General features: G+C 50.8%; 2 protein-coding genes across 4 annotated transcripts; both read right to left on the bottom strand.

Moving 5' to 3' along the window:
* Positions 1-2,587: 2,587 nt before the first annotated feature.
* On the bottom strand, positions 2,588-12,959 carry LOC136477415 (phosphatidylinositol/phosphatidylcholine transfer protein SFH3-like). Of its 2 annotated transcripts, XM_066475572.1 has the most exons (15): positions 12,742-12,954; positions 12,062-12,128; positions 11,496-11,775; positions 11,313-11,412; positions 10,921-11,187; positions 10,767-10,844; positions 10,566-10,667; positions 10,430-10,479; positions 10,240-10,333; positions 10,034-10,129; positions 9,810-9,947; positions 3,910-4,018; positions 3,424-3,803; positions 3,142-3,213; positions 2,588-2,865 (listed from the first exon to the last, which is right to left on the bottom strand). In XM_066475572.1, the coding sequence occupies exons 2-15, from the start codon at positions 12,105-12,107 to the stop codon at positions 2,848-2,850; spliced, it is 1,830 nt and encodes a 609-aa protein (XP_066331669.1). In that variant the 5' UTR covers positions 12,108-12,128; positions 12,742-12,954; the 3' UTR covers positions 2,588-2,847. The 2 variants fall into 2 exon arrangements, with proteins under 2 accessions (XP_066331669.1, XP_066331668.1); XM_066475571.1 differs by lacking the exon at positions 2,588-2,865 and having other exon boundaries at positions 3,115-3,213; positions 12,742-12,959.
* Positions 12,960-13,697: 738 nt separating this feature from the next.
* LOC136473816 (uncharacterized) lies at positions 13,698-26,316 on the bottom strand. 2 transcript variants are annotated; one of them, XM_066471459.1, is made up of 10 exons: positions 26,072-26,316; positions 18,567-18,613; positions 18,358-18,466; positions 17,204-18,279; positions 17,023-17,111; positions 15,804-15,906; positions 15,593-15,697; positions 14,552-14,675; positions 14,204-14,365; positions 13,698-14,105 (listed from the first exon to the last, which is right to left on the bottom strand). In XM_066471459.1, exons 1-10 carry the CDS (start codon positions 26,250-26,252, stop codon positions 13,951-13,953), a joined length of 2,151 nt encoding a protein of 716 aa, XP_066327556.1. In that variant the 5' UTR covers positions 26,253-26,316; the 3' UTR covers positions 13,698-13,950. The 2 variants fall into 2 exon arrangements, with proteins under 2 accessions (XP_066327556.1, XP_066327555.1); XM_066471458.1 differs by having other exon boundaries at positions 17,204-18,466.
* Positions 26,317-27,511: the final 1,195 nt, after the last annotated feature.

Genomic DNA, 27,511 nt, shown 5'->3' with positions numbered 1-27,511 from the left:
CATGAGTAAATAGACTTGGGCTTGAGCATAGAATACCAAGCGAGCATGTCCCTTTCTGCTACGATGATGAATGATTTAGCCAGCATTGTGTCATTTCCTCTAGCGGAGGTGGCAGCTGCCTCAAAGCTCATTATGAACTGATGAGGGTCTGTTTGCCCATTGAATTTAGGTAGGGATATGGTTTTGTAGGTGGGTGGCCATGGTTAGGGTTTGCAGACCTTCAAACAAGGGAGACTTGTTGTCTATTGGAGAGTGGGATGAGGCTGATTGGTGTGCCAAAGATTTGTTGGGATTGGGGGTTGGCTGGAGGTTGGCTTGGCTTTGTGTAGCTGGTGGAGGGTTGTTGGAGTTGTTGGTTGATGGGGGAGGGTTTGGCAAACAGGCTTTGAACGTCAGCCTATAGGAGTGCAAGTTGCTATCTCACCTCTGCTGCTTGATGAAAAGCGAGGGCTGCCTGTAATTGGCGGCGAAGATTGTGACCAACCTGTCCCTTTCTTGCTAAGCTCTCTATTAGCTTGGCCTGCAATTGTTGAAGTAACTGCTTTGGTGTTAGGGATTGGCTACTCTCCCCCTTAGTTCTTAGCTGGTCTGTCGCAGGTACTTCCTCTTCTTCAACCTCCGCATTTTCCTAGGGCATAATGGTGTTGGCACACATGTTGCGAGTGTTGCGCTTGGGCCTTCCCCATGCGAAGGCCTTCCTATTGGTTGGCACTATGGGTTTGTGTGTGTCCTATCATGGTGGATGCCAATTTTGGGAAACTAGGGATCCAACAAGATGAAGGGCGAAGGCCTTCGACGATTACACGATTATCGAGGATCTTTCTAGGGTTCCGAGCCCAAATTCACTCTCTGCTTCATTCGGGGCCGAGCCCTCCTTTTTATAGGGTATGGTTACATAATTTCCTAAGTATAATAATGCCCCTGCGCCAGCTAAGACATATTTTGGTATATTCCTCTATTCAAAGTTCATATCCTTCGTTTAACACCCTAGCCCATCAGTAGCCTGTAGTAGTTGTGAAGTTGACATATGTGGAGTTGTTGTTGGTGGATTTAGTACCACCTTGGAAGTCTAGGAGGGTGAGGGCCAGCTTATAAGTCTTGTCGTTCCAAACGTAGCGCATCTGGGTTAACCCTTTTACATGAAACGAGTACGAAAGTGTAAGCGAGGTGCTACGCGTATGCAGGCCTTTTCCACATGCGGAGCTGGGCCATATAAGCAGTTTTTAAATGCGGGGTGTTACATATGGTATCAGAACATCAACCATTGCTGCACGTGCCCGTGGAGGGGTGTGCCAAGGGGTGGTCTTGGACATCTGACACATATATGTCGTGAGCTGCCGAGGGCGTCAGCCCTTAAGGGGGGTGAATGTAACACCCCAACCCATTAGTAGCCTGTAATAGTTGTGAAGTTGGCACATGTGGAGTTGTTGTTGGTGGATTTAGTACCACCTTAGAAATATAGGAGGGTGAGAGCCAACTTATAAGCCTTGTCGTTCCAAACGTAACACCTCCGAGTTAACTCTTTTACACGAAGCGAGGATGGAAGTGTAAGCGAGGTGCTATGCGTATGCAGGGCTATTCCACGTGCGGAGCTGGACCATATTGCCATTTACATACCCAACCACCTTTCTTGATGGGCCCTGTCGAGCTAGACCTCTAGCCCAACACGCCCCTTGGGCCGGCATCCACCTCTAGCTAGACCTTTGTCAGTATTCCTACTAATGAAATCCATACAAATATTGGTTATATGTTAGTAAGCCTTTGGACGCGAGGCTTCGCCCCCAACAATAGAAGAAACCTAGCGAATCTACCAGAGGGTGATCTAGCGATAACGCCAAAGGGCCAAGCGAACTGGGGCGGCGGCAGGAGAGGGAAGAGGAGGGACCGGAAGGTTACATCTTGATGGTTCCCTTGGGGTCGAGGTTGGTCTTGTGCACGTCTTGGAGACCCTTGGCAGCGTTGATGTTCATGTGCAGCGCCGCTGACTTGTTGAGCACCTCGGCGTTAGGGTTCAGCACGTGGAGCGACATGGCTGCTGCCTTGCCTCGCTTGCTTGACCCAGAGATCTCGCCAGCGGCAGCGAGGTGTTGTTATGAACCATGGCGAAGGGGGACGGGAACGGAGCAGGGAGCAATAGGGTTTTGGGCGAGTGCGAGAGAAATGATACCAGCTACCTAGTCCCAAGTCATGTGAACTTTATATGTATACTGTACTACCCGATAGACTCAATGCAAACATTCCGAATTATATTCCTCCTACAGTCGTTGCATGCTACTAAACACTGCAGCGAAGCACTTTCAGCCCATATTAGAGACGACCGAGCGTCACCCCTAACGCGTCACCGGTGAACACAGCCGAACCTTGAAAAGTCAGTATAGATTGGCCATGTTCGCTTCTCTTATAATCTGTATTTTTCAGCTTGTTTTTTTAGTCGGAATAATATTTTTCTGTCACAACAATCAGAACAGTGTTTCGACTTGTTTTTTCAGCGACGCGAACGGTGCCAAAAGAACAGAGGCAGCAAGGATAAAAAAAAACAGAGGCAGCACGTTAGTAGCAAAGGCCGCACGTTCGCACGTAGTTTGTGGTAATAATATATTTATATTGCAAATACTCAGCAGTCCGTCCATCCATGATTGACCATATCAGGGATGGGATTGACAATTTGGCAGCACATCAACGTGGTAAGGCACAATTCGATGCAACAAGGGAATAAAAAGAAGAATAAAAGAACATTATATGTTACACCCAGAATCGCAGTTTGCTGGCATATGCAAACACCAGCTCATTTCCATCACACGCAAAACCTTTTCCTCATGGACGTGAACACTTCAGTGTTGTTTGCTTCTACCAACGAAACAAACGCTGCAGGCACAATTCAAAGGCAGTGTTAGTTTGATGAAAAATGAGATAATGAAACTTGCAGTAGCGCAGGAAACATAGTTTCAGAGCACATAAATCAAGTGTCTTCAATCCAGATTGATTTGCATATCAATTCCAGTAAAATCATGGAACTAGGATGACAGTATTAGACCATTATGTTTAAGTGAAAAACGTTGTTTTGTTTCCAGTAAAATTTGGCAGTTGTAAGTGTTTTGGGCACATAATGTTTTGTCATGAGTTTTCTCTCCAGGTGATTACCTTGCTTTTCTTCTTTTTCTTCTCAATGTATGCAACGATCTCCATTTGACGCTCAAGGGTCTCCTGCAAGGTCTGCAAAAACTCAAATCAAAGCAAGTTTTTAAACAGGCTAATTGGTTCAGAAATATGCTATAATCATATACTTCGTAGTGTTTCAGGTTATTGTTTTTTATACAGAAAGATACGAAACTAACATAATGATTAAAATTACTAATTACATAGTATGTGGTTATGGTGTGGTAAAATGAAAAACATGGTTTTCCAGCAAGGTGCAGATGATACCTTCTTTGTAGCTGCAAGCTCCTCTTCCAGTGCACTAACGCGGATGACAGCAGCCTGCAGAATCTCCTCCTTATCAACAGGCATTGATGCAGGTTTTGTCAGGAGTGCAATGACCTTCTCCTCAAGCTCGGTGAGGCGCTTTGCGGAGACGGCATCTTCAGCTTCCTTCACAGCCTCTTCTGATAGCTTGGATCGCTGCCGCTCTTGTATTTTTGATTTACTTTCTGAGAGGGTAGCAGGCTTAGCTCCACCTATGGCAGCGCCAAGTACCTTCCCAGGCATGTTGCGGGTCACACGGGCCATCGCTGCAATGCTCATCACAAGTGCTATGATGCCAGCATAGAGTGGGGGCTTGGATCCATCAGAGCCATTTATAATAGCTGATAAAGAATAATGCTTAGTCAGTCTATCAGTGAAAGGAAACTGGGAGTATCACTAATTCGTCAAAAGTTTGTTCATTCATAAACTTGTAGTGGTGGTGCTAACCTTTGGTGATGGCAAGCTTCTCATCTGGTGGTGTTCCCTGGCTCTTGCAGATAGCGTCTATGGCCTTTTCAACCATTGGGACATCACAAGAATAGGGTGATCCAGGGGTCTGAAAAAGTTCACCAGATATAAAATGTGAGTACATCGCAAGTGTTAGGATTATTGAGATTAAGTTTGAGTTTTCAGCTAGCAATCCGTTTAAGTTTGGATGTTGAGGTTCAACACTAAGTTTCTAACTATAAACTGCTAGAATTGTGTAAGTCTCTTATTGGGCTAACCCTAGAAGGGTAGCAATGTATATTAGTCATACATGGGCCTCATGGGCCTAATACACTCATACTCTCATACTCCAACACCCCCCCGCAGTCTGAACTACCGTCGCAGCGGAGTTACAGACTGGACATGAAAAGAGGCACACACACGAGCCCCCCCACAGACGCAACTAGCCACCAATGATGTTGAGGCTGGAGCGAAACTCGGTGAAGGTCGATGACGGGAGGCCCTTGGTGAAGATGTCGGCAAACTGGGAGGTGGTCGGGACGTGTAGGACCCGAACATCGCCGATGGCAACCCGATCACGAACAAAGTGTAGGTCGATCTCCACATGCTTGGTCCGTTGGTGCTGCACGGGGTTGGTGGAGAGGTACACCGCACTGACGTTGTCGCAGTAGACCAGCGTGCTCCGGGAGAGAGGGCTGTGGAGCTCGGCAAGGAGCTGTCGGAGCCAGGAGGCCTCAGCCACGCCGTTAGCGACAGCTCGGTACTCCGCCTCGGCACTGGATCGGGAGACCACCGGCTGGCGCTTGGACGACCAGGACACCAGGTTGCCGCCCAGAAAGACAGCGTAGCCGGAGGTAGAGCGCCGAGTGTCCGGACACCCGGCCCAGTCGGCGTCAGTGTAGACGACGAGCTCGGTGGAGGAAGACCGCTGAAGGAGTAAGCCGTAGTCGACAGTGCCGCGGAGGTAACGGAGGAGGCGCTTGAGCGCAGTGAGGTGAGGCTCTCGGGGATCATGCATGTGAAGGCATATCTGCTGTACTGCATAGGTGATGTCTGGCCTGGTGAAGGTGAGGTACTGAAGGGCACCTGCAAGACTCCGGTAAGCAGTGGGGTCTGCCACGGTGGTGCCCACGGCCTCTGACAGCTTGCCCTGTGTGTCAACTGGAGTAGAGCAGGGCTTGCAGTTAGTCATCCCAGCACGCTCCAGGATATCAAGAGTGTACTGCCGCTGGTGAAGGAGAAGACCGGTGGGGCGAGGCTCAACAGTGACCCCGAGGAAGTGGTGGAGCACACCAAGATCCTTCATAGCAAACTCCTGCTGAAGAGAGGCGATGACACGGCTGAGTAAGGACGGGCTGGAGGCTGTGAGGACAATATCATCAACGTAGAGCAGCAGATAGGCAGTCTCAGCTCCATGGTGATAGATAAACAGGGACGTATCCGACTTGGCCTCCACAAACCCCAGTGTCAGCAGGAAAGCAGCAAACCGAGAGTACCACGCCCGGGGGGCCTGCTTGAGGCCGTAGAGAGACTTGTTGAGCCGGCAGACCATGTCCGGACGAGAAGAGTCAACAAACCCCGCTGGCTGGCTGCAGTAGACTGTCTCGGTGAGAGTCCCGTGGAGAAAAGCATTCTTGACGTCCAGCTGATGCACAGGCCAAGAGCGACTGAGAGCCAGGGAGAGCACTGTGCGTACGGTGGCCGGCTTCACCACGGGGCTGAAAGTCTCATCATAATCAACTCCAGGGCGCTGAGTGAAACCCCGAAGAACCCAGCGAGCCTTGTACCTCTCAAGGGTACCATCAGCCCGCCGCTTGTGTGTCCAGATCCACTTGCCGGTGACGACGTTGGATCCGGGTGGACGGGGCACCAGATCCCATGTCTGGTTGACGAGGAGAGCCGCGTACTCCTCTTCCATCGCGCGGCGCCAATGAGGGTCCGACAAGGCGTCGCGAACGGAAGAGGGTACAGGAGAGATCTGCGGGTCGTCGGGCATCGTCGCGAGAGCCCGGGGCCGCAGGGTACCAGCCGCGTGACGCGTCACCATAGGGTGAACATGCCGCGGGTGTCGGTGAAGGAGTTGCGGGTGGTACACCGACGACGCGACACGGGCAGCCTGAGGCGGCGGCGGCGGTGTAGGGGTCGCCGGCGGAGAAGGAGCCACCGGTGGTGTAGGCGTCACCAGTGGAGAGGTGGACCCCGGTGGTGCCGGAGGCAGCGTTGCCGCCGGCACACGGCGCTGGTAGACGTGCACCGGCTGGGCGAAACGCGCAGGAGGTGCGACAGGCGGTGTCCCCGGACCCGCTGCGGACGGAGGGGCAGGGGCAGCTCCGGAGGGCGATGCCTCCGGACCCGGGCAGGGCGCAGGGCCAGGGGCGTCACTGGTGGGCGGCGAGCGGGGGCACGGGGAAGCAGTACCTGCAGGAGACAGCGGTAAAAGCGGCTGGACCACCGTGTCAGTGGGAAACAGAGAGAAGGGGTCAGGATCGGGGGTGGGAGATGGTGTGGTGGTGGTGGAGAAGGGGAAGACAGACTCATCAAACACCACGTGGCGAGAGATGAGGACCCGACGGGAGGTGAGGTCAAAGCACCGGTACCCCTTGTGATCCGGGGAGTACCCAAGGAAGACACACAGAGCGGAACGGGGAGCCAGCTTGTGGGGAGCGGTGGCAGTGGTGTTAGGGTAGCACGCACACCCGAAGACACGAAGGTGGTCATACCGAGGAGGGGTACCGAAGAGAGCGTGGTGTGGTGTGGGAGCCGGGCAGGCAGCGGAAGGAAGGCGGTTAAGGAGATAGGTGGAGGTGTGCAGACTCTCGGCCCAGAAGCGAGCAGGAAGCGACGCCTGGAGCAGAAGGGTGCGCATGGTGTCGTTCGTGGTGCGAATCATGCGCTCGGCCTTGCCGTTCTGGGAGGAGGTATACGGGCAAGACATGCGCAACTGGACACCGTGAGAGAGGAAGAAGGCACGGGAGGTGCCGTTATCGAACTCACGGCCATTGTCACACTGGACAGCCTTGATGGTAAGGCCGAACTGAGTAGACACCCAGGCGAAAAAGTGGAGAAGAGTGGTGAAGGTATCCGACTTTGCACGCAAGGGGAAAGTCCACGAATAATGCGAGAAATCATCAACCACCACAAGATAGTATTTATACCCAGAAATGCTGATGACAGGAGATGTCCATAGGTCGCAGTGTACAAGATCAAACACATGCGTAGCATGTGAAGAAGAAGAACAAAAAGGGAGACGAACATGACGGCCCAGCTGGCACGCATGACACAAGTGCTCATCGTGAGCCCGAGTACAACCAATGTCGGAACTGCGACTAAGCTGCGTCAGAGCATCACGTCCAGGATGGCCGAGGCGACGGTGCCAAGTGGTGGAAGAAGGAGTGGCGGCGAAGGCAGCTGACAAAGTAGACGGTGACGAAGAGGAAGCAGACGTCGGAAGCCGAAGGGTGTAAAGGGGTCCCGTGCTGTCACATCGGAGAAGAGGACGCCGGGAAGCCAAATCCTTTACAGTAAGACCAGTAGAGTCAAATTCAACAGAACAGGAATTGTCAGCTGTAAAACGACGAATAGAAAGAAGGTTGTGAACCATAGAGGGTGCAACAAGAATGTCAGGAAGAAGAAAGGAACCATGAGTGCCGGCGGCACCCACGGACGTGACTGGAATACACGAACCATTCGCGACCATGATGGACGAAGGATGAGAGGGAGAAGGAGGGTGAATAGAGGAGAGTATACCAGGGTCTGGAGTAGTGTGGTAAGTGGCACCCGAGTCGGCAATCCAGTCGGTACCGGCAGGCGGTGTCAGGGCCATGGTGCTGAAGGATCGGGCCAAGGCCGCTGGGTTCCAACCGACAGGCCCGGGCAAGGTGTCGGGAGGTGGCACCCACGAAGATGCGCCGGGAGGTGTAGCCCACGCAGACGGGGAGTAAATCCCCGGAGGAGCTCCAGTGAGCAAGGCCACTGGTGGGCGAGGCTCGCCACCTGGAGCCGGGAAGGGCCACATGGAGATGCGCCCCAACCACGGGTTGTGGAAAGAGGGCCAGGCTGCACCCCGTGGAGTTGCGGGCGACTGGTGGCTCCCTGGAGGAGCCGGTGTGTGGTGGCCCCCGCGGCCCCCACGCCCCCCTCCGCGGCGACGGTGGCCGCCACGGCCCCCCCCACCCCCGCCCGGCCCGGGGGGAGGAGAACCAAGAAGCGACGACGGCGGTGGAGCGAACGAACGCGCCGGAGGAGTAGCGGCCAGGGCAGTCGAGGAAGACGAGGACCCTGGCGCGGAGGTGGACCCTGGCTGGACGCCCTGAGTGAGCTCCTCCATGACAAGGTCGTCACGGACCTGCAGGAAGGAGGGAAAGGGCCTCTGCCGGGTGATCCACGTCCGGAGGTGGGCGTAGCGGTCACTGAGCCCGCGGAGGACATTGAGGACCAGAATACGGTCCTCCACGAGCCAGCCAAGGTCGCCGAGGGAGTCCGCCATGCTCTTCATGCGCCGGCAGAAATCGCCAACGGAGAGGTCACCCTGAACAAAGGTGCGGAAGCTCGCATCGAGACGCAGGGCCCGGGCTTCGGCATTGCCCAGAAACTGGCCCTCGAGCGCAAGCCAAGCCCGGCGAGCGTCAGCAGAGTTGCGGACGAGGTCGTGGAGGTCCAGGGAGATCGTCCCGATGATCCAGGAGAGGACGACGCTGTCAAGGCGCAGCCACGATGGGGTCTGGACCGCGACCGAGGCGTCGACTAGGACGTGGTCGTCAAGGGCGTAGCGGCGGAGGGTGAGGAGAACCAGGTCCCTCCAGCGGGCGTAAGAGGGCGACTCAGGCTCGAGGACGACCGGGACGAGGAGTCGAATGTTCTGGACACCCCCGGCCTGGTAGTGGAGCTGAGCCACGTGCGGGTCGGCCGGGTCGTGCCAGATGACCGTGGTGCGAGACGCGCGGTGACCCGTCGAGCCTGAAGAGGTGGCCGCGGTGTCGCAGGATGTAGGGAGGACGAGGAGCTGCTCCGCCTTAGCGATCTGGCGGGCCAGTGCATCAGCCGCGTCGCGCTCGCGCTCCAAAGCGAGGGCGGCCGCCCGCACCCGGGCCTGGCTGTCCGCAGCAGCAGCCCGTGCAGCCACGAGAGCGGCGGCGAGAGCAGAGTTGGCCCCTGCCGTCTGGAGAGGGGCAGGGGGCGGCAGAGGAGGGGGAGCGGGGAAGAAGAAAGGCTCCAGGGTCTCCCCCGCGCCCCCAGCGGCAGCGGCGTGGCTGCCTGCGCCCGCGCCCGCCCCTGCAGCAGCGGCGGCGGCGGCAGTGGGCAGGCTGCCCGTGTCCGCGCCCGCGGCGGCGGGGCCGCCTACGCCCGCGCCCGCAGCGGCGGGGCCGCCTGCGCCCTGCACCCGTAGCGGCGGGGCCGCCTGCGCCCGCGCCCGCAGCGGCGGCTGGGCCACCCACGCCCGCGCCCGCGCCCCGCGCCGGCACCCGCGCCCACGCCCGCGCCGGCACCCGCGCCCACGCCCGCAGCGACAGCGGCGGCGGCCCGGCCATCCGCGTCCGCGGCAAGGGGGCCGGCGCCCGCGCGCTGGGCCCACGACGGGTAGGGAAGGGAGGGGAAAACGTGGAAGTAGGTTGGGGAGAGAGGGGGAGGGGGAGGGCGGCCAGCCATGGCGGCGGCAAGCCGGCCGGCGGCGCCTGGCGGCTGGTCGGGGAAGGGGAGGGAGGAAGGCCTAGCTGGATACCATGCTAGAATTGTGTAAGTCTCTTATTGGGCTAACCCTAGAAGGGTAGCAATGTATATTAGTCATACATGGGCCTCATGGGCCTAATACACTCATACTCTCATACTCCAACATAAACTTTGCACTATTAATGTCTTTGTTCATTATCGAATGATCAACAATCATAACAAGAATGACTTACAGGATGTGAAGTGGGGATAAGTTCCTCGTGAACAGGTGACAACTGAGGATGTTCAATTCGGCTGCGGGAAATTTTCTGTGACTGAGAACGCTGACCGTCTCCAACTAATTGTGTTTCCCCATCGAATAAAGCTTGTTTCTTGATTTAAAAAACATTAAAAAATAGATAGGAATAAATACAACCACTATGCAAACATGAAAGTTGTTTTCTTTGTTTTCCCGTACCTTAGAATACATGTCATCTTCACAAATCATTTTCTCCTCAGCCTCAAGAGAGGACATACTGTGTGATCCACACCTCCCAGCACCACTTTGAACCATCTTCACATCAAAGTGGCATTAGGAATTGAGTTAGTGCCTTCTCCTTGTTCATGATTTATATTCAAGGTGACAAGGTTGAGGTCAAAGGACCAGATTGGACTAGTCCTCACCTTCATGATTTCGGGATCCTTCCAAGGGCCTTTGTCAGCCTTCATGCAACCACCTTCACACTGGCAAGTTCCACCAAAAATTTCGGGCAACTCACTGAATAATAGGAACATGTATATTTCAGTGGGCAAATGTGCCATAGAAGTTAGCTGACGAGTTCAGTAAAGCCAAATTAGAGGACTGGTTTCTTACCTAGCATCAATCACCTCAAGAAGCTTGCTCTGATACTTGTTACCCAGAACCTATAGAAATATGGAGACGATATTTCAATTGAGTACTGGAATCATAGCTAAAGAACAAAACTACAAAAAGATGGGGAAAAAAATACATGAATCTTTGCAGTGGTCTTTGGGTCAAGAAAGCTCTTCACTGTGCCCCATAGAAGCCGGAATCCCTGGCCTGCATTAATGATGAACATCCGGCACAGGGTCTAGCACCAAAAGAGAAGATAACTGGCATGGTAAGAACAATATTGTTTACAAAATTCAGATCAAATATCTGAATACAAAACACGTATCAAAGGCATTACCTCTGGGTAGTTGTCACCATCAATCTTCTGAAGCATACCAATGAGGTCCCTTGCAGCTTTGCTGAATTGCTTCATCCCCTGAAAATGTGTCTTTGGTTACTCATTGTAAAATTCCAACCATTGAGTAGCCACCAATTTGTAAATACATACATACCACTCCTTGCACATCAAGAATTGTTGTGCTCTGATCAATATGGCGCTTCGCAGCGATTGAGCAAGCTGGGAACTTGATAGCAAAGTTCTTCTCGAACTCCTTTACATGGTTCTTGACAAAGCGATCCATTGTAGTGACCTGCATTAGCCTATTCACATCGATTTGTCCAAGCCGTTCAATGTAGACAGGCCTGCCTTCCTTATCAACCCCATGGTAACCTTGAGGGTAGCATTCTGCCACCTTATCAGCTTCTTCGAATTCGAATTCCTAAGATTGCATTAGAGAAAAGGAAAATGTTAGAAAAGTTTATGAACTAGTAGCCTGTAAATATCGATGAGAAAGTACTAATGAAAATGAAGTTGATTTTAGAAAACTCTGGTAGTTATAGCTACCTCGAGAATGGTATCTGCACCAAACTCCTTTCTCCACTTGAGCATATCAGACCACATTTGCTTTGCCTTCTCGATATCAAACTTCCTTGCCTTCAGAAATCTTCATCATCCCAAATTTCAGCAATGCTGCCACACATGAAAATGCAATCATACAATAGGATGGATCATTACTATATCACACACCTTAGCATCATGTGGTAGTCATCATGCTGTGATGGTAGGAGCTCTTCAAGTACAAGAAGCTGGCGGAAGGCATCCACAGCCTGCACCTCCTCAGGTTCACGGTCATCCAAAATTGAGATGGACATGACCTTGCTGCTCTTCCTCCCCCTCTTCATGGAATGCCTAAACTTCTGTGAGGCGCTCATAGCCTTCTTTTTCAGAGACACGATCTTGGCTTTCTTTTCATCCTCTGAGTATTCCACAATGGATTTCCTCTTCTCGTCATAGTGTCCATCTAAGGCTGCAGATAACATTTCTAGATAAGTCAATTCTGCGAAGTTCAATTTCGGGGACTGAATTTGACTTGTAAGGATTATGTTGAATTGTCCCTGATTGGGAAAAAGAAAAGTGTGTTGCCATAAGTGCAACTTTTCAATAAAAACCCACTATGTACACATTCAGACATTACAGGAATATCACAAGTTTCTTTTTTTTATGAGGACAAAGAAAGAAAGTACTGTTGCAAGATATTATCTATCTCAGTCAACAAGAAAATGGTTATGGCAGTTAATTATATGCATACTCACCAGAGCTCAGATGGTGTTCATGAGATCCTGATAGGACTTCTGCCATTATTGGGTTGCCCTATCGGACCTGATAAAAGAAAGAAGAGATGGTATTGAGTTCTATGCACCGACCAAGTTAACCGGAAAGATTCAGCGGATGGGAAAAGTGGACAATTCACTTATACTTCAATAAGTCTGAATAAAAACTTAAAAAAAAACATCATCGCCATTGCACCAATGAAATGCTATGTTGCCACACATGATCAATTTTTGAGGAATAATGTGCTGAATTTTCAATGCGGTGATCATACACCAGATATAATCTGATTCAATGCCAAGTGGTAGGATTAAAAATATTAATTTTTAGGGTGACTTTTCTCTTTGCGTGCAGTTGAGACTAGATAATTAGTACGTTTTCAAAACATATATTCCCTCGTATTAAGGAGATAATCGATACCTGATGCTTAGCAATGATGTTACCAATACCTACCTAGAACGTGTGCATAGAACAGAGCACAAGAACGACGAACACGCAAAGCGGCCGTGAGTGAGGCCAATGTACCAACAACAACAACAACAAAACGCTCGTGATTTCCCCGGCGAGCAAGCACCTAGAATGGTTAGATCGGAAGGATACGGGAGGGGCGCGCAGCTAGGGATCGAGGAGGGAAGTGAGGAAAAAGGAGCGCGCACGCACGTACCTCCGAGAGGAGAGCCTTGAGGCGGAGAGGGAGGGCGATGCTGGAGAGAAATGGCGGGGGGGTGAAGAAATAGAGGCGGGGGTGGTGGTGCGCTCGTCGCGGGACGGAGCGAACGGGGGCCAAAATGGTGAGAGGCGCGCACGACGCCCGCAGCTGGCATGGCAACGGAAGGATGTTAGTTAGCGGTAACAACGGTTCCTCGGGCAGTCTGACTTTGGAGATGGAGGACCGGAGGAGCGACAGCACGACACGGATTCGGAAGCGCTCGTCTCGCAATAGCCACTTCGACAAATGCCTTCGTAAACCTCTCCTATAGCCACTATAGCTTGATCATCAACCCAGCCACTTCAGCAACAAGTCTTCGATAGCGATACAACTCATCATTGTGCAAAATAAACTTGAATGCACTCCTTCTAATACTTTTATCAACTTTGGCATCTGGATCATGTAAATAATTAATAATGGGAGTCCTCCGGTCACCTAAATCAGCCCCCAAGCTCATTAGAACAAATTTGGGCGCAATTTGGTTCGTTATATTCCCTTTGCATCAGCTTTTCTCTGATGTGAAAATTTCATCCTCAACGTCGCGATGCTTATTGAGCCAACATGTTAGCCTTGTTGTTGTCATGCCTTGGTATATGCCAAATTTGGAACTCAACAAAGTATGCAATAATGTCAAGGAACTTGTTGAGACAGACATTGAACGGTCCTTCTAAGCATTGAAACACACCAGTAACTTGCTGGTTGCTGCACTACCGGTAAAGAGTCACCACCAAAGGCTACGACATGCCATGGATTGCAATATTTCCAAGCCAAATAAGAGATGGATTGCAATATTTCCGAGCCAAATAAGAGAGCCTCGTATTCGGCTTGATTGCTGATTGTTGATGCAATAATAATTCAATCAGCTTGACACCTCAAAAATAGCAACATTAGAAGAAACAATGACAATTCCAGAAATAAACAGTGTTGCGCTATCATTATTAATTACGGTACATGGTTCTCTTTGCTCGTTTCCAGACCAGTAAGCATGGGACAGGATGTGGGTACAACGTAAGCACACCTACAAAAGAGGGCCAAAAGGCACACAACAACTGCCGCTTAGTGTTACAAGCGTATTCCAGGTTATGCAGTATACACATTGCTTTGAGCTACGGTACTAACTATATGGAAACAACCAAACTGTTCGTTTGCAATGTATCTAGTCCTTCAGTATCGACGGCCGCCACCAGTCGACAGGAGCACTCTAGTTGCTTTCTTACCCTTCTTCCCGGCGGCATTTGCTTTCTGCATCTCCGAGTTGTCAGCTGCAGCTACAGCTCTACTGGAAGATATGATGCTGGCAAATGATAATGCGGACGGCCCTGCATAACAGAAATATATTGTTACCGTCAGGACTTTATTGGAAATCACGTTCTACACTGATGTGTCCAAACTCCTGAACAGACCAGGTATCTCGTACCTTTGTCTCTCGAGTTTTCACTTTGGCCATTTGCATCCCCAGTTCCGAGTCTTAGGGGAGGTGAGTCCTGAGCAGATGCAAAACCCAGGCATGTTACGTCAGAGAAAAGCTTCCTTTCACCGACTGGTGGACTGGTGGATGGCCCAGCATTGTTTCCCAGAGCTTCAGTGGAAAGAGACATCAAAATCAGCGCCAACAAGAATGAACCCAATCGCCGACGTGCATAATAAAGCAGATGAGAAAATGGGCAACAGCCAAATGCAAACAGAAAACTGCAATATTAAGCATATCAACAAGCAGGGGGCTCAGACTAATTATGAAACTCCATTCGAAGTTCAGTAAATTTACCTTCGAAGTCATCCAGAGAGAACATGACATCGTTGTGACTCTGAGAGAAATTTGTATACTCAACCCGCGTAGCTGATGCCTGCACAGCAGCAGCAACTTCCGCCTTCGCTCTCTCACTTTCTTCCTATAAAAACAGAGGAAATATATGTGAAAAAGGAGCCAAAACAGGCCACACACAAGCAACATGGAAAGCAAACCATGAAACTTAATGGCTCTTGTACAGAATGATGACCTACTCATACTGTATTTGGATTCCAATTGCATCTAAATTTCCAGAAATGTCTAGGTCCAAATTAACCAATTAGGTAAGCAATTTGTAGATGATAAGCATTGTAAATTAGAGTTGCAAGTTATATTATGCCTGACGATTCTGCGCGCATCCTTGCTAGACATATACTGGGTTTCATGTGCCTCTCTAAAAACAGACTAGCAGCCAAAACCAGTCGTAAAGGGCTTCACCATAACCCAGATGGGATTCTTCCCATACGATCCAGTTGCAGTTGCCATGCTACTTTGGGAAAGAACCAACAAGTATAAGACAACAACCAAGCAGTAACAGGAACAAAATTTGCATCTAGGCATTGTACAAACATCATTGTTAAGCAATGAGAAAGCCAATATCCAAATACCTAATATCCATCAACTAACTCTCTAACAGTTACCCAATTCAGGGCATACAGATCTGGCAAATCTGAAGGGGTTGACTGCTACATAGCACAGGCAAATCAAAGTGACATTCTTTAGAATGATCATCAGATTTTTCGGATCCAGTTTTCCAAACTTTCACTACTGAACAGTTCCAAGGCATTTATATCATGACTCCTAGGACGATCCATATTTCAGACCCGAAGAAACTTTAGTTTGCAATTTTTGTAAACTAAAATCTGCAATTGGATGCCCTCCACCAGATAACCTGTTAATAAGTAATAACCTGGTGGTTTTGACCCCCAGTCTCTACTATCCTGATGCATATGATAGTTCTGATGAGTTCTGAATGGTTCAACAAAAACTAATATGCAACGCAGCCAACAAACTTGTTACCTTCTTGGCGGCTCGTTTTCTTTGTTTCTCACGCTTCTTGATTTCATCCAAGAATGGAGCCAATGAGCTAGGAGATACTATATCGCTCAGGTCAATTTCACAGAACTGCATAATGTGTCAGATGTGAGGCATGGTCATTGGCCAAGAGCAAAACTTGATCTTCACACCAACTTGACCTGTATGTGGCTGTTAATAAGAATACCAAATTCACCTGGAATGTAGTTGTTAATGAGAAGTGACCCAAAAACCGATAGCGCTTCCTTATAGCCTCAGACTGTGTTACAGTTTCCAGCTCCAATATTTTTGCAGTTATTCTGTGTACAAATTAGCAAAGTTAACAACATCAACGTGATTCAAGCACCAATCAAAAACAGCAACAGTATTACAGTGTCAAAAGATACTGGCGTTGTGGTAGCATTTCAAACTAGTTTTTATTCAAAAAAATTATGGGGCTGAACAGAAAAAAATCATAATTTTCCACAATGGGTGTGGCACAAAAACTAATCCTAGAGCTACATGGTAACCAATGGCTACAAAAAATTGGACTCCAAACAGGGATGATGGATTAAGATAATTGGTACTACCTCCAGTCAAAAATACTTGTTGCATTTGACCGATGCGTATCTTTGACCACTAATTTCTTCTAGTAAATATTTTTAAAATCCTTCAATTCTGTGATATTTTTGCAAGTCTACTTGAATACAAAACTACATATATTTTACGTGTTTCCACCGCCAGATCCACCGTGCAGCAACCTAGGGGCGGTCGCCCGGGCTCCACCTGGAGCGCGAAAGAGATGTTTCTAGTCTAAAGGATAAACATAATATGTTGTAGGTAAATACTCTTGTATGGTGAGGATCAACCAGGCTCCAAGAAATTCCTGGATCCACCACTTAATGTTTCCAATTAAATAATCAAAAAGTTATGGATATTTGTACTTTTTATTAAGGTTTGACCAAATATTGTCCTAAACGACATGTTCTTATGACAGGAGGGAGTAATTGGCTTAAGGCAACTAAATCGCACATTCAATTTAACGATTCACACACATTTGTGAGAACCCCAAGCACAAAACATTGACTAGACCAAATACTGCAAATAAATATGCAAACATCAAGCCCTCCCACTAACCTAGTTGCCACAGGTCTGCAGAGTATAACATGCCTCACACCGTCACACGTCGCATGTAGGCATTATCTGTGCTCTTGGACATTCAGGTAAATTGTAGTGCTACAAGCAAATAAGGGCATTCTAATAGTGCTAGAAAAATAAGGGCATTTTAAGTCAGTATCTTGAAGCCCTTATTCCTTAAATAGAATGCAAGTTACACTACCATACTAGAGTTGCACTTGCACAGCAACAACAAAATAGTGTGTAAAGAAGGGATGCTAGAACTCACACTTTTAGGGAATAAGCAAAGATCATATTACCTAGGTGGAAGCATATCAGAACCTCCGAAATGGTTTAGAAGACATCTCATGTTCAGTGGATGAAGAATTAGGTGTTGGCCATCTGACACCTGCAACAATATTTAAAGCCATAGGAAACTCTGAATATGTGAAACCACAATTTGGAAAATTCATCAGTATCAAAAGCCTGAAAATCTCAAACCTGGTAAAACGTGTATGGGTCATGTTCATTTGAATCAACGGTGGTGGTACATTTCTCATTTAGTTTAGACATTGTTCCTTTACCAGAGCCTTTACTCAACTCAGGAGACATGGAGAGTTCTGAAATACCACTGACCATATCTCTATCTGAAACAGAGGAGATCTTGTGCCCACTGATCTGGTGAGAAGTATTCACATCAAAAGAGTTCCTAGACTTGAAACTAGATCCAGGAGAGAAGCTATCTTTTGACGGGGGGCTACCACCATAATTTCTGTACTCAATCCAATATTTCATCTTTTCTTCCAGTTGCTCTAAAGCAGCAGAAACATATGGAAGTTTCTCCAAGTCATCAACAAGGCCTAAGTCAGCCATATGCAACCAATTACTAAGATCCAACTTTGCCTCTCGAACAGACAACTCCACGTCAAATGTCAAAATAAACTTTGAGAAAACATTATATGGATCTTCATCTGCTGTAGAATTCTCACTGGAGGAGATTTTAATGGAAGGAGTGAGCGAATTTCTTGACCGGCTCAGGAGTGTAAATGTGGCAACATCACCAGCACTGAAATTCTGGACTTGAGTAATTTGTATTGTACACAAATCCTTTGTTGATACCATCATGAAACACAGAGGACACTTCTTCCAGCACTCACCTCTATAATCCTCTTTGCCCATCATTAGATAACACAAAATGCATGGAAAGCAATATATGTGTCCGCATGATGTGATCTGTGGGCACAATGGGCTTTCCAAACAAATAGGGCATTGTACCTCAGAAGGGCTATAGTATCTTACACAGATAATATCTTCCCACTGAAGCATCTTATCAGGATCCATTGATTCAATCTGGTAATTCCCAGTATCCAACACAACAAACTTATAGTTTGCTTGGAGGAACAGATCCTTGTTGTAAGGTTTGATCTTCCTTTGTCTTCTGGGAGGATATGTTCTAGGGCCTCTGGGCTGTGGCCGAGAAATAGGATCATACTGGAAATTCAGTAGGTGATTGGCATTCACGGCCTGATTCTTCCTGGCAGTTATCTGAGTCCCATTACCCTGAAGTCCAGTAGAGCCTGAAGCCAAATGGTCAGCCTGGAGGGATCCTGCCATTTTAGGTCTCTCAGGAAATGACCCAACTGAGACAAAATTACCTACAGGGAAACCCGAATTCCCCTGTTCTGAAGAGTGGCATTCTGAAATATTGCCAACCTCTTGAGTACATGCATGATTCTCCTCCCCAGATATTATAAATCCAACTACCTGGAAGTTATTGCATTTTATCAATATGTTAAGAGCAGTAACTGGAGTATTTAATGCTAATGTGCAAAGAAAAGATGAAAAAGCTCCGCAAGCACTTCACCTTTTCGGGAGCATTAATAGATTCTCCAATAGCTGGAACCACTGGGTCTGCAAAATATGAATTGCATTGTAAAGATTATTCTGAAAACAGGAGGGCTAAAAAATGGTGTGGCATCAACGATGAGAATGCAACATGAAGTTATGCATACAACTAGTCTAACGGGAAGATAATGAAAAATCTGACTTAAGATCTTAATAACAGCCAAGTTGTGAAAGTGAAATAATGAGTATAATGACACCACAACAGCATGTATAGAGTGGCTTCATTGGAAATTAACAAGCAAATCAAAGGAAAGCTTCTCCATTGCCATTGGAATATTCATTTCCAATATTAGTACTCCCTCCATTCCAAATTACAAGTCATTCCAACTTTCTTGGAGAGTCAAAGCATCTCATGTTTGACCAAAATTATAGATAATTACAAAGATTTATGACATCAAATAGGTAAAACTATGAAAATATAATTAATGAAGAATCTAATGGTACTTATTTGATATTATAAATGTTATTATTTATTTAATTTATTATATAAATTTGGTCAAACTTGAGATGCTTTGACTCTCCAAAAAAGTTGGAAAGCCTTATAATTTGGGATGGATGGAGTTCTACACTGGGAGATGTCCATATGAAAACCAATTGTTCAAAATTCAAAAATGCTAGAACTAGAGCTTAGGTAGCATAGTTTTTTCACTAGCTCTAAAAGAACCAACTGTTGGGTAAAAAACTTATCAACTAAAGGTCACTGCTGATCTAACTATAAGACGTTCATTTTTATGAAAAATTGTAACTTGAATCAGGTAAACAATCAATATGAATTTCAGCCAATGATGCACTGATACACAAAATATGGTCAGATTTAAACAACTAGATCTAGATGACCTGTACACTACACAATCTTATTCTTAATGCAATGTACTGAAAATCATTCTTATACGGTGTTAGTCGCTGAATTCTCACTCTTGGTAGTAGGAGAATTCATACTCTCATCGAGAGAGGATGACACTAGGAGTTGGGGCAATTTTCTTGTCTATTTCTCACACAAACTCACACAAATGTCATACCAACCTGAGGGGTTGGGGTAACATATTTATAGGCTGCTAGCCAGCCAAGCATATGCCAAGATACTAGTCTAAGATGCTAGTCTAAGATGCTAATATGCTGTCATAGCTAAGATGCTGTCCTCTAGTCTAAGATGCTGTCCTCTAGTCTAAGATGCTGTCCTAAAAACAGAAAAACAGCCACAAGGACCATGTGAGCAGCACAACCCCACAAAGACCAGCCACACATGGGACTTATCCATCATTCTCCCCCTAAGTCTTGTGCGTCGTCTTGTGGGAGAGTTGAACCATCCCGGTCCTGGAGCAGAGCTCAAGGAACTTGATCCTCTCAAGGGGCTTGGTGAGCAGGTCCGCAAGCTGGTCCTTGGTGTTGATGTAGCTCGCCTTGATGCTCCCTTCCTCCAAACAGCCTCGGATGAAGTGGTACCTCACCCGGATGTGCTTGCTGCGTTCGTGGAACACGGGGTTCTTTGCCAGGGCCAGAGCGGACTTGCTGTCCACCCTGAGCTCCACCGCTCTAGTGTCTCTGTCGAGGAGATCACCAAGCAGTCGAGCGAGCCAGAGTGCCTGAGTCGAAGTGGTGGAGGCTGCTATGTACTCGGCCTCGCAGCTGGACAGGGCCACCACCTGCTGCTTGACCGACTGCCAGCTAACGAGGCACTTGCCGAGGAAGAAGAGGATCCCGCTCGTGCTCTTGCTGGTGTCGATGTCGCCGGCGTGGTCGCTGTCGCTGTACCCGACGAAGTGTGCCGCCCCTAGGGCACCTCGGGTAGTAGAGGCCGTGGTCGAGAGTCCCCGCAACGTAGCGGATGATCCTCTTCACAGCCTGCTGGTGCTCCGTCGTCGGTCGCTGCATGAACCGACTAACGTAGCCGACGGAGAATGCCAAGTCTGGCCGTGTGTGGGCGAGGTAGCGAAGGCTCCCCACAAGACGCCAGTACTGCGTAGCGTCCACCTCCTCCGTCGTGCTGTCGCGGCTCAGCTTCAGCCTCTCCTCCATCGGAGTGAGAGCTGGGTTGCAGTCGGTGAGCCCAGCTAGCTCAACGACGCGCTTGGCGTAGGCGGTCTGTCGAAGCGTGATCCCAGAGTCATCCTGGTGCACCTCGATTCCCAGGTAGAAGGAGAGAGGCCCCAGGTCACTCATCTGGAAGGTGGACCTTCATCTCTTCCTTGAATGCCGCCACCTCCGCATCCTTGGTGCCGGTGAATCACCAAGTCGTCGACAGTAGACACCCACCAGCAGGGCATTACCTCCATTGCCCCGTCGGTAGATGGCCGCCTCGTGCGGGCTTTGCTCGAAGCCCATCCCCTTTAGCGTGGAATCCAGCTTGGCATTCCACGCCCTCGGTGCCTGCCGCAAGCCATAGAGGGCCTTGCGCAGGCGGAGCACCTTGCCCTCCTTGCCGGGGATCGCAAATCCCGGCGGCTGGTGCACGTAGACCTCCTCCTTCAAGTCGCCGTTAAGGAACGCCGACTTGACGTCCATGTGATGAACACGCCAGCCCTCCTGGGCAGCTAGCACAAGGGAGTCGCACGGACTCCATCCGTGCCACGGGAGCAAAGGCGTCGTCGAAGTCGACCCCCTCCTGCTGCACGAAACCTCGTGCCACCAAGCGAGCCTTGTGCTTGACGATGGCACCGGCTTCATCCCTCTTCAGCTTGTACACCCACTTAAGGGTGATCGCGCGATGACCACGAGGAAGGTCAGCAAGCTCCCAGGTGCGGTTCTTCTCAACCGCATCCATCTCCAACTGCATCGCAGGCGCGCCATGCCGCGTGTCTCTCGGCCTCTGCAAACGACCGAGGCTCGCCGTTGTCACACGCAAGGTGCAACTGCGCCTCCAGGTCGTGAGGCACCGGTCCCGGCACCGGCTGGTCGCCGAGAAGGTTCTCCATCGTACGGTACCGCAACGGCTCGCCGTCGTGGTACGCGTCGACGCGCTCCTCGTCGTGAGAGAGCGGAGTAGCGAGCTCAACCGGGCCGTGCTCGACACGAGCTGGTGGTGGAGTAGACGTGCCCGGAGTGGTGCCTGTCGGTGCTGGAGTGCGTGGCGTTGCCGGCTGTGGTGGAGCCGGCGAAGAACTCATCGCAGCCGAGGTCCTGGCTGGAGAGCGTGGTGCTGTCGGAGTAGCAGGCGCCGGGGTCGGTGGAGGCTCGGGGACTGGGGTAGACGCGCTCGCCGAAGAAGAGCCACCTAGTCCCCCAGCTCCCTCGAAGTGGACGTACTCGACAGAGAAGTCGTCGTACGTCGGAGCCGAGCCGTCGTCCACCACCTTGTCCCACGCCCATCCTCGCCCTTCGTCGAACACAATGTCGCGTGCCGTGCGCACACGCTGTGTCTTCGGGTCGAGGATGCGGTAGGCCTTCGAGCCCTCCGCGTAGCCGATGAACACTCCCGGAGTGCTCCTGTCGTCGAGCTTGCTGATGTGGCCAAGCTCCTTGGCGAACGCGAGGCAGCTGAAGACCCGCAAGTGGGAGACCGCCGGCTTGCGCCCATGCCAAGCCTCGTACGGCGTCCTGCCGTCGAGCGCCTTGGTAGGCGAGCGGTTGAGGATGTAGACGGCCGTCACCACCGCCTCTCCCCAGAAGACAGTCGGCATCCCCCTCTGCTTGAGGAAGGGCCCGAGCCATCCCCACAACCGTCTGGTTGCGCCGCTCGACGACGCCGTTCTGCTGCGGGCTGTACGGCGCGGAGTAGTGGCGCTGAATGCCCTCGTCAGCGCAGTACGACGCGAATTCAGCCGCCGTGAATTCGCCGCCGTTGTCGGTGCGCAGCACGCGCAGCTTGCGGCCTGCACTCCGCCTCTGCAGCAGCCTGCGCGCGCCTGATGGCGTCCGCAGCCTCTCCCTTGCTGCCGAGGACCATCACCCACATGTAGCGGGAGAGGTCGTCGACGAGCAGCAGGAAGTAGCGTCGTCCTCCCGGTGTGGCCGGTGTCACCGGGCCACACAAGTCTCCGTGCACAAGCTCGAGCTTCTCCTTGGCTCGAAAGTTAGCCCGCTGTGGAAAGTGGAGTCGCCTCTGCTTCGTCAACACGCAGACGTCGCAGAGCTGCTCCACATGGTCGAGGCACGGCAGGCCTCGCACCATCTCCGTGGCACTGAGCCGCTTCAGGGCCTCAAAGTGAAGGTGCCTGAAACGCTCGTGCCACTGCCACGCCTCGTCGTCCCGACGAGCAGCGAGACAGAGGGGTTGTGCCACCTGCACGTTAAGGACGTAGAGTCGATTTGCGCTTCTGGATACCTTGGCAAGAAGGCGACGACGACGATCCCAAATCCTCATGACTCCGTCCTCAACCACCACGCGCGAACCGTTCTCATCCAGCTGTCCCAAGCTGATGATGGAGTTCTTCAACGCGGAGATGTAGTAGACTCCGGTGAGCAGCCTGTGCTCACCAGACACGGTGGTGAAGATGACGGAGCCGACGCCCTTGATCTCCACGCCGGAGGCATCCCCAAACTTGATGGAGCCTCGGACACTAGAGTCAAGCTCGGTGAAGAACTCCCGTCGACCGGTCATGTGATGGGTGGCGCCGGTGTCGAGGCGCCACCCGTCAGTCTTGTCGTTGCCGGAGCTGTTGCCGAGGAGGGCGTGTGCTTTTGGCTCGTCAAGGTGGAGGAGAGCCGCTGCGGCCGGTGCCGCTGGAGGTAGCTCAATGCTTGCATGTGCCATGAACAGAGCCGGCTCCTCCTCCGCCTGTGCGACGTGGGCCTGGCCGCGTCGTGGCTGTCGGCAGTCCTTGGCCCAATGGCCGAGCTGGCCGCAGTTGCGGCAGGCGTCGTCCCGTGCCGGCTTGTGCCTGCCGGCGGCGCCGCCCTGGGCGCCTCCGCGGGCATCACCCTCGGCACGTCCTCGCACCCCGGCCTGGGCGTCTCTGCGCGCCTTGCGTGGCTTGCCACGCTTGCGGCCGCCTGTCGCGGAAGAAGGCTCCCCCTTCTTCCGGTCACCTTGGCTGGCAAGCCACTGCTCCCGAGTGAGAAGGAGCTTCCCGCCAGTGATGATGGGCCCCGAGAGAGATTGTGGCTCATCGCTGTCGACGACCTTGAGGCGACCTATCACCTCCTCGATCGACATCGTGGAGAGATCCAGCAGGGACTCGATCGAGCGAGCCATCTGCTTGTACTTCTCGGGGACGCAGTGAAAGAGCTTTTCGACAGCTCTCTCCTCGCCGTAGGTGTCATCGCCGAACTGCACCATCTTCTGCAACAGAGTGTTGAGACGGAAAGCAAAGTCATCAACGTCCTCACCTGGCTTGAAGGCCAGGTTCTCCCACTCCTTGCGAAGTGCCTGCAGTGTGTACTTGCGGGCGCGGTCGCTGCCGATGCGTGCCGCAACGATGGTGTCCCAAGCCTCCTTGGCAGTCCGCTTGTCGGTAAGCGATGAACTGCATCTCGGGCGGGACTGCAGCGATGAGGGCATCCAGCGCCCGGTCGATCTAGGTCGTAGTTGACGTCGCCGTATCGGACTGCCTCCCACATGTGCCGCACCTGGAGCTTTACCCTTATCACCGTAGCCCACTCGACGTAGTTGGTCTTGGTGAGGGTAGGCCACCCACCGTCGGGACCGACGTCCCTGACAACAGCCTGGAGCCCGTGGTAACCATGGTACCGATCCGGGGAGAGAGAGCCACGCTACCTGTGAAGGTCGCGCTCTCCATCGACCCGTCGGTACCGATCCGGAGAGAGAGAGACACGCTGCCTGTGAAGGCCGCGCTCTCCATCGACCCGTCCGCCACCGTTGCCGTGCGCGCCTCCTCTAGGAGCGCCACCGGCGCGTCCGCGCCTGTCTGGGCTGCCGTCGCGCTCGTGGGCGTGCGCGGCTGCCCCAGGAGCGCCACCGCCGTGCGCACCTCCTCCAGGAGCGCTGCCAGCGCGTCCGCGCCTGTCTGGGCTGCCGCCACGCTCGTGGACGTGCGCGGCTGCCCACTGCGCCGCCCGCGCTCGCACTGCCTCCCTCTCTAGCAGCTCGAGGTCCGCGTCGGCGGTGTCGTCAGCGGAAATGGAGCTGCCGATGCTGCCGCGCAGAGCCTCGACCTCCGCCGCCGCCGCACGCACTGCATTCGCCGCCACCGCTGCTTCCGCCTCCGCTCTGGCTGCTGCCAGCTCCGCCGCTGCCAGCCTCGACGCCCTTGCCGCCGCCGCAGCGGTCTCTGCCGCCGCTCACTCGCGTTCCTCTGCCGCGGCAAGTTCGGCCTCCTGCCGACGCCACGTGCTCGAGGCGACCGAGCGCTGAGACTGCCCTGCGGACATGACGCGCTACCGGGGGGCTGCTGCGTGGGGAGAGGGCTGCTTCAGACGAGCTGCGCGGGGGAGGAGTGAACAGGAGCGGCCGGAGGAGCTGGTGCTGCCAACAGCTGGGGCTGTTGTGGGGCTGGGAGAGAAGATGAGCAAGAGATGCTCAGGCTACAGGATAATACGGCTCTGATACCAGTTGTTAGTTGCTGAATTCTCACTCTTGATAGTAGGAGAATTCTTACTCTCATCGAGAGAGGATGACACTAGGAGTTGAGGCAATTTTCTTGTCTATTTCTCACACAAACTCACACAAATGCCATACCAACCTGAGGGGTTGGGGTTACATATTTATAGGCTGCTAGCCAGCCAAGCATATGCCAAGATGCTAGTCTAAGATGCTAGTCTAAGATGCTAATATGCTGTGCTAGCTAAGATGATGTCCTCTAGTCTAAGATGCTGTCCTCTAGTCTAAGATGCTGTCCTAAAAACAGAAAAACAGCCACAAGGACCATGTGAGCAGCACAACCTCACAAAGACCAGCCACACATGAGACTTATCCATCATACGACACACAGATCATGACCATATTGTACACTACAAACAGTGCGTGGCCATCAAATATACATGGAGAAACAATGGTTATGATGAAACCTAAATTATATGGCTACTGTATTTTCTGCTGGATAAGAACTGAGTCAAACGAAAAATACTATCACCTGGGTGTATGAATCTATCCTATACTTTTGTCCTTCAACTCAATAAACAGCAACTCAGCAAATGATTTGCATCCAAATTCAATCAAACCTAATAGTAGCAAACATACAGTAACTACACTATAACCGTCCCACTTGACCAAGCCTAAGCCCACGAGCATTTATGCACGCGAAATTTGGCCCCAGGCTATCAAATCATTCTCGGCTCAGCATAAAACCTAGAATCCATGGCCAATTACATGAGTTAAGCCGCTGAAAATCTCAGTCCCTAATGCACAAAGAGAACACTGTAAACTTGCTAGGGGGCAAAATTCCCTCCAAGCTTGTGCTCAGACAAGGCACGAACTGGCGCCAAACAAAGGCACGTAATCAAACCAACAGCACAGCAGCTGGTAGCTCTCAAAGTAATAACCAACAGAACCTAGATCCAGCCTCACCGGGAATAAGCGCGTTAAATCGATCTACGGGCGCAGGGGGACAAGTGGGAAGGAAAAATCACCGGAGCTGGAGCCGACCCCACTGTCGCCGGCCGCCGCAGAGGCGCCGGGTGGCGAGACGGATGCCGGAGGGGAGCGGCGGCCGTGGCGGCGTCTGTCGCTGCCATGCTGGGGACTAGGGCTAGGGTTGTGCGGGCGCGGGTAATAGTGTCCTCCGGTGCGTTCGCGTGGGGAGATGGACATGAACCCGCGCGGGAGCTCGTGGGCAAGGGTTGTGCGGGCGCGGGTAACTGACGATGATGCCACGAGTCATGCAAATGATGATGCTATTATGTGCATACTTGTTGATCATAATGATAATGGATATGAGAGTGATGTCTCTACGGGCTCATCCGCTACATCACATTGCTTCATGTCACAAGTGACATAATCTTGATTCATACGAAGAGCTTCTAGATAAATTTGGTAGGATGATCGAGGCTTTAGAAAAAGAGATGACTAAAGCTGAGAAATTGAAAATTAAAAACTCTTTTTTAAAGATCACACGTGAACAATAAAAGCATCTACTTTATGTCACTGCTTATTCACATGAGGAGCTAAAATTGACTTATGAGAAATTTAGTGTTGCTCATGATAATTTGGTATAAGACCATGCTTTTCTCACTAAGGAGCTTTCCAATGGAAAAAACTAAAACTAGTGAGAGCTTATCACATGGGTCAATTGATCAATCACATATTATTGTTAACCCTTGTGATGTAGGCAAGAAGCATGTATCCAACTTTTGTGATGATTTATTAGCTATGCCATATTCTTCACGTATAGATGCTTGGTCTACTTATATGTCTTGTGAGACTAACATTTTGAAGGAGAACATTGAACTCAAAAGTGAAGTGAAGAATTTGAGCAACAAGTTAAAGAGTTGCTACAACTCTCAAGTCACCTTCGAGCATATGTTTAACAACAAAAGAAGCTATGGTGACATGAGTGGCATTGGCTTCAACAAGAGCAAGAGCAAAGGCAAAAGATGAGGCAAGAGAAGATATGAAAGAGAGATGAAGAAGCAACAACAAGAAAATCTCTCTTATTTCATGTTCTTTAAATGCCATGAAGTGGGACATCCTATAAATAGTTGCCCTAATGAAGAAAAGCTCAAGTTCAAGAAAAAAGAAAAGAGGCTCAAGCATGTAAAAAATGCTTCAAGTGCCGCACATGGGGTTATCTCACCTCTATGTGTCCAACCAAGCAATTGATGAAGCAACAAGTGAAGCCTCAACTAGAACCACAAGATGAGCAAAAAAAAAGCCCCAAACTCAAATCAAGATCTGCCATGAAGATCGTGGTGATTTGATGATAAAGAAGAAAATTAGAAGGGGTAGAAAAGCAAGAGAAAGAGCAATGCGTCTAAGGATAAATTAAGACGCAAAGAAAGTGAGCAAGAACCAAGAAGAGGAGATGAAGAAAGTTGCTCACATCAAGTACCATAGTTGTGATGAATTAGGCC

Source organism: Miscanthus floridulus, chromosome 8 (genome assembly GCF_019320115.1).
Source record: "Miscanthus floridulus cultivar M001 chromosome 8, ASM1932011v1, whole genome shotgun sequence".
NCBI lineage: Eukaryota > Viridiplantae > Streptophyta > Magnoliopsida > Poales > Poaceae > Miscanthus > Miscanthus floridulus.
Note: the sequence above shows the minus strand (reverse complement) of the source record. Positions and strands in the feature narration are given on the sequence as shown.

Coding starts and splice junctions, on each gene's coding strand:
- LOC136473816 (XM_066471458.1), bottom strand. CDS start 26,252: ATGTCCATCTCCCCACGCGAACGCACCGGAGGACACTATTACCCGCGC. Junction 18,467..18,566: donor CTATTAATGCTCCCGAAAAG/GTGAAGTGCTTG, acceptor AATAACTTCCAG/GTAGTTGGATTTATAATATC. Junction 17,112..17,203: donor ACCCATACACGTTTTACCAG/GTTTGAGATTTT, acceptor ATATTGTTGCAG/GTGTCAGATGGCCAACACCT.
- LOC136477415 (XM_066475571.1), bottom strand. CDS start 12,107: ATGGCAGAAGTCCTATCAGGATCTCATGAACACCATCTGAGCTCTG. Junction 11,413..11,495: donor GACTACCACATGATGCTAAG/GTGTGTGATATA, acceptor GGGATGATGAAG/ATTTCTGAAGGCAAGGAAGT. Junction 9,948..10,033: donor AAGATGACATGTATTCTAAG/GTACGGGAAAAC, acceptor TTTTAAATCAAG/AAACAAGCTTTATTCGATGG.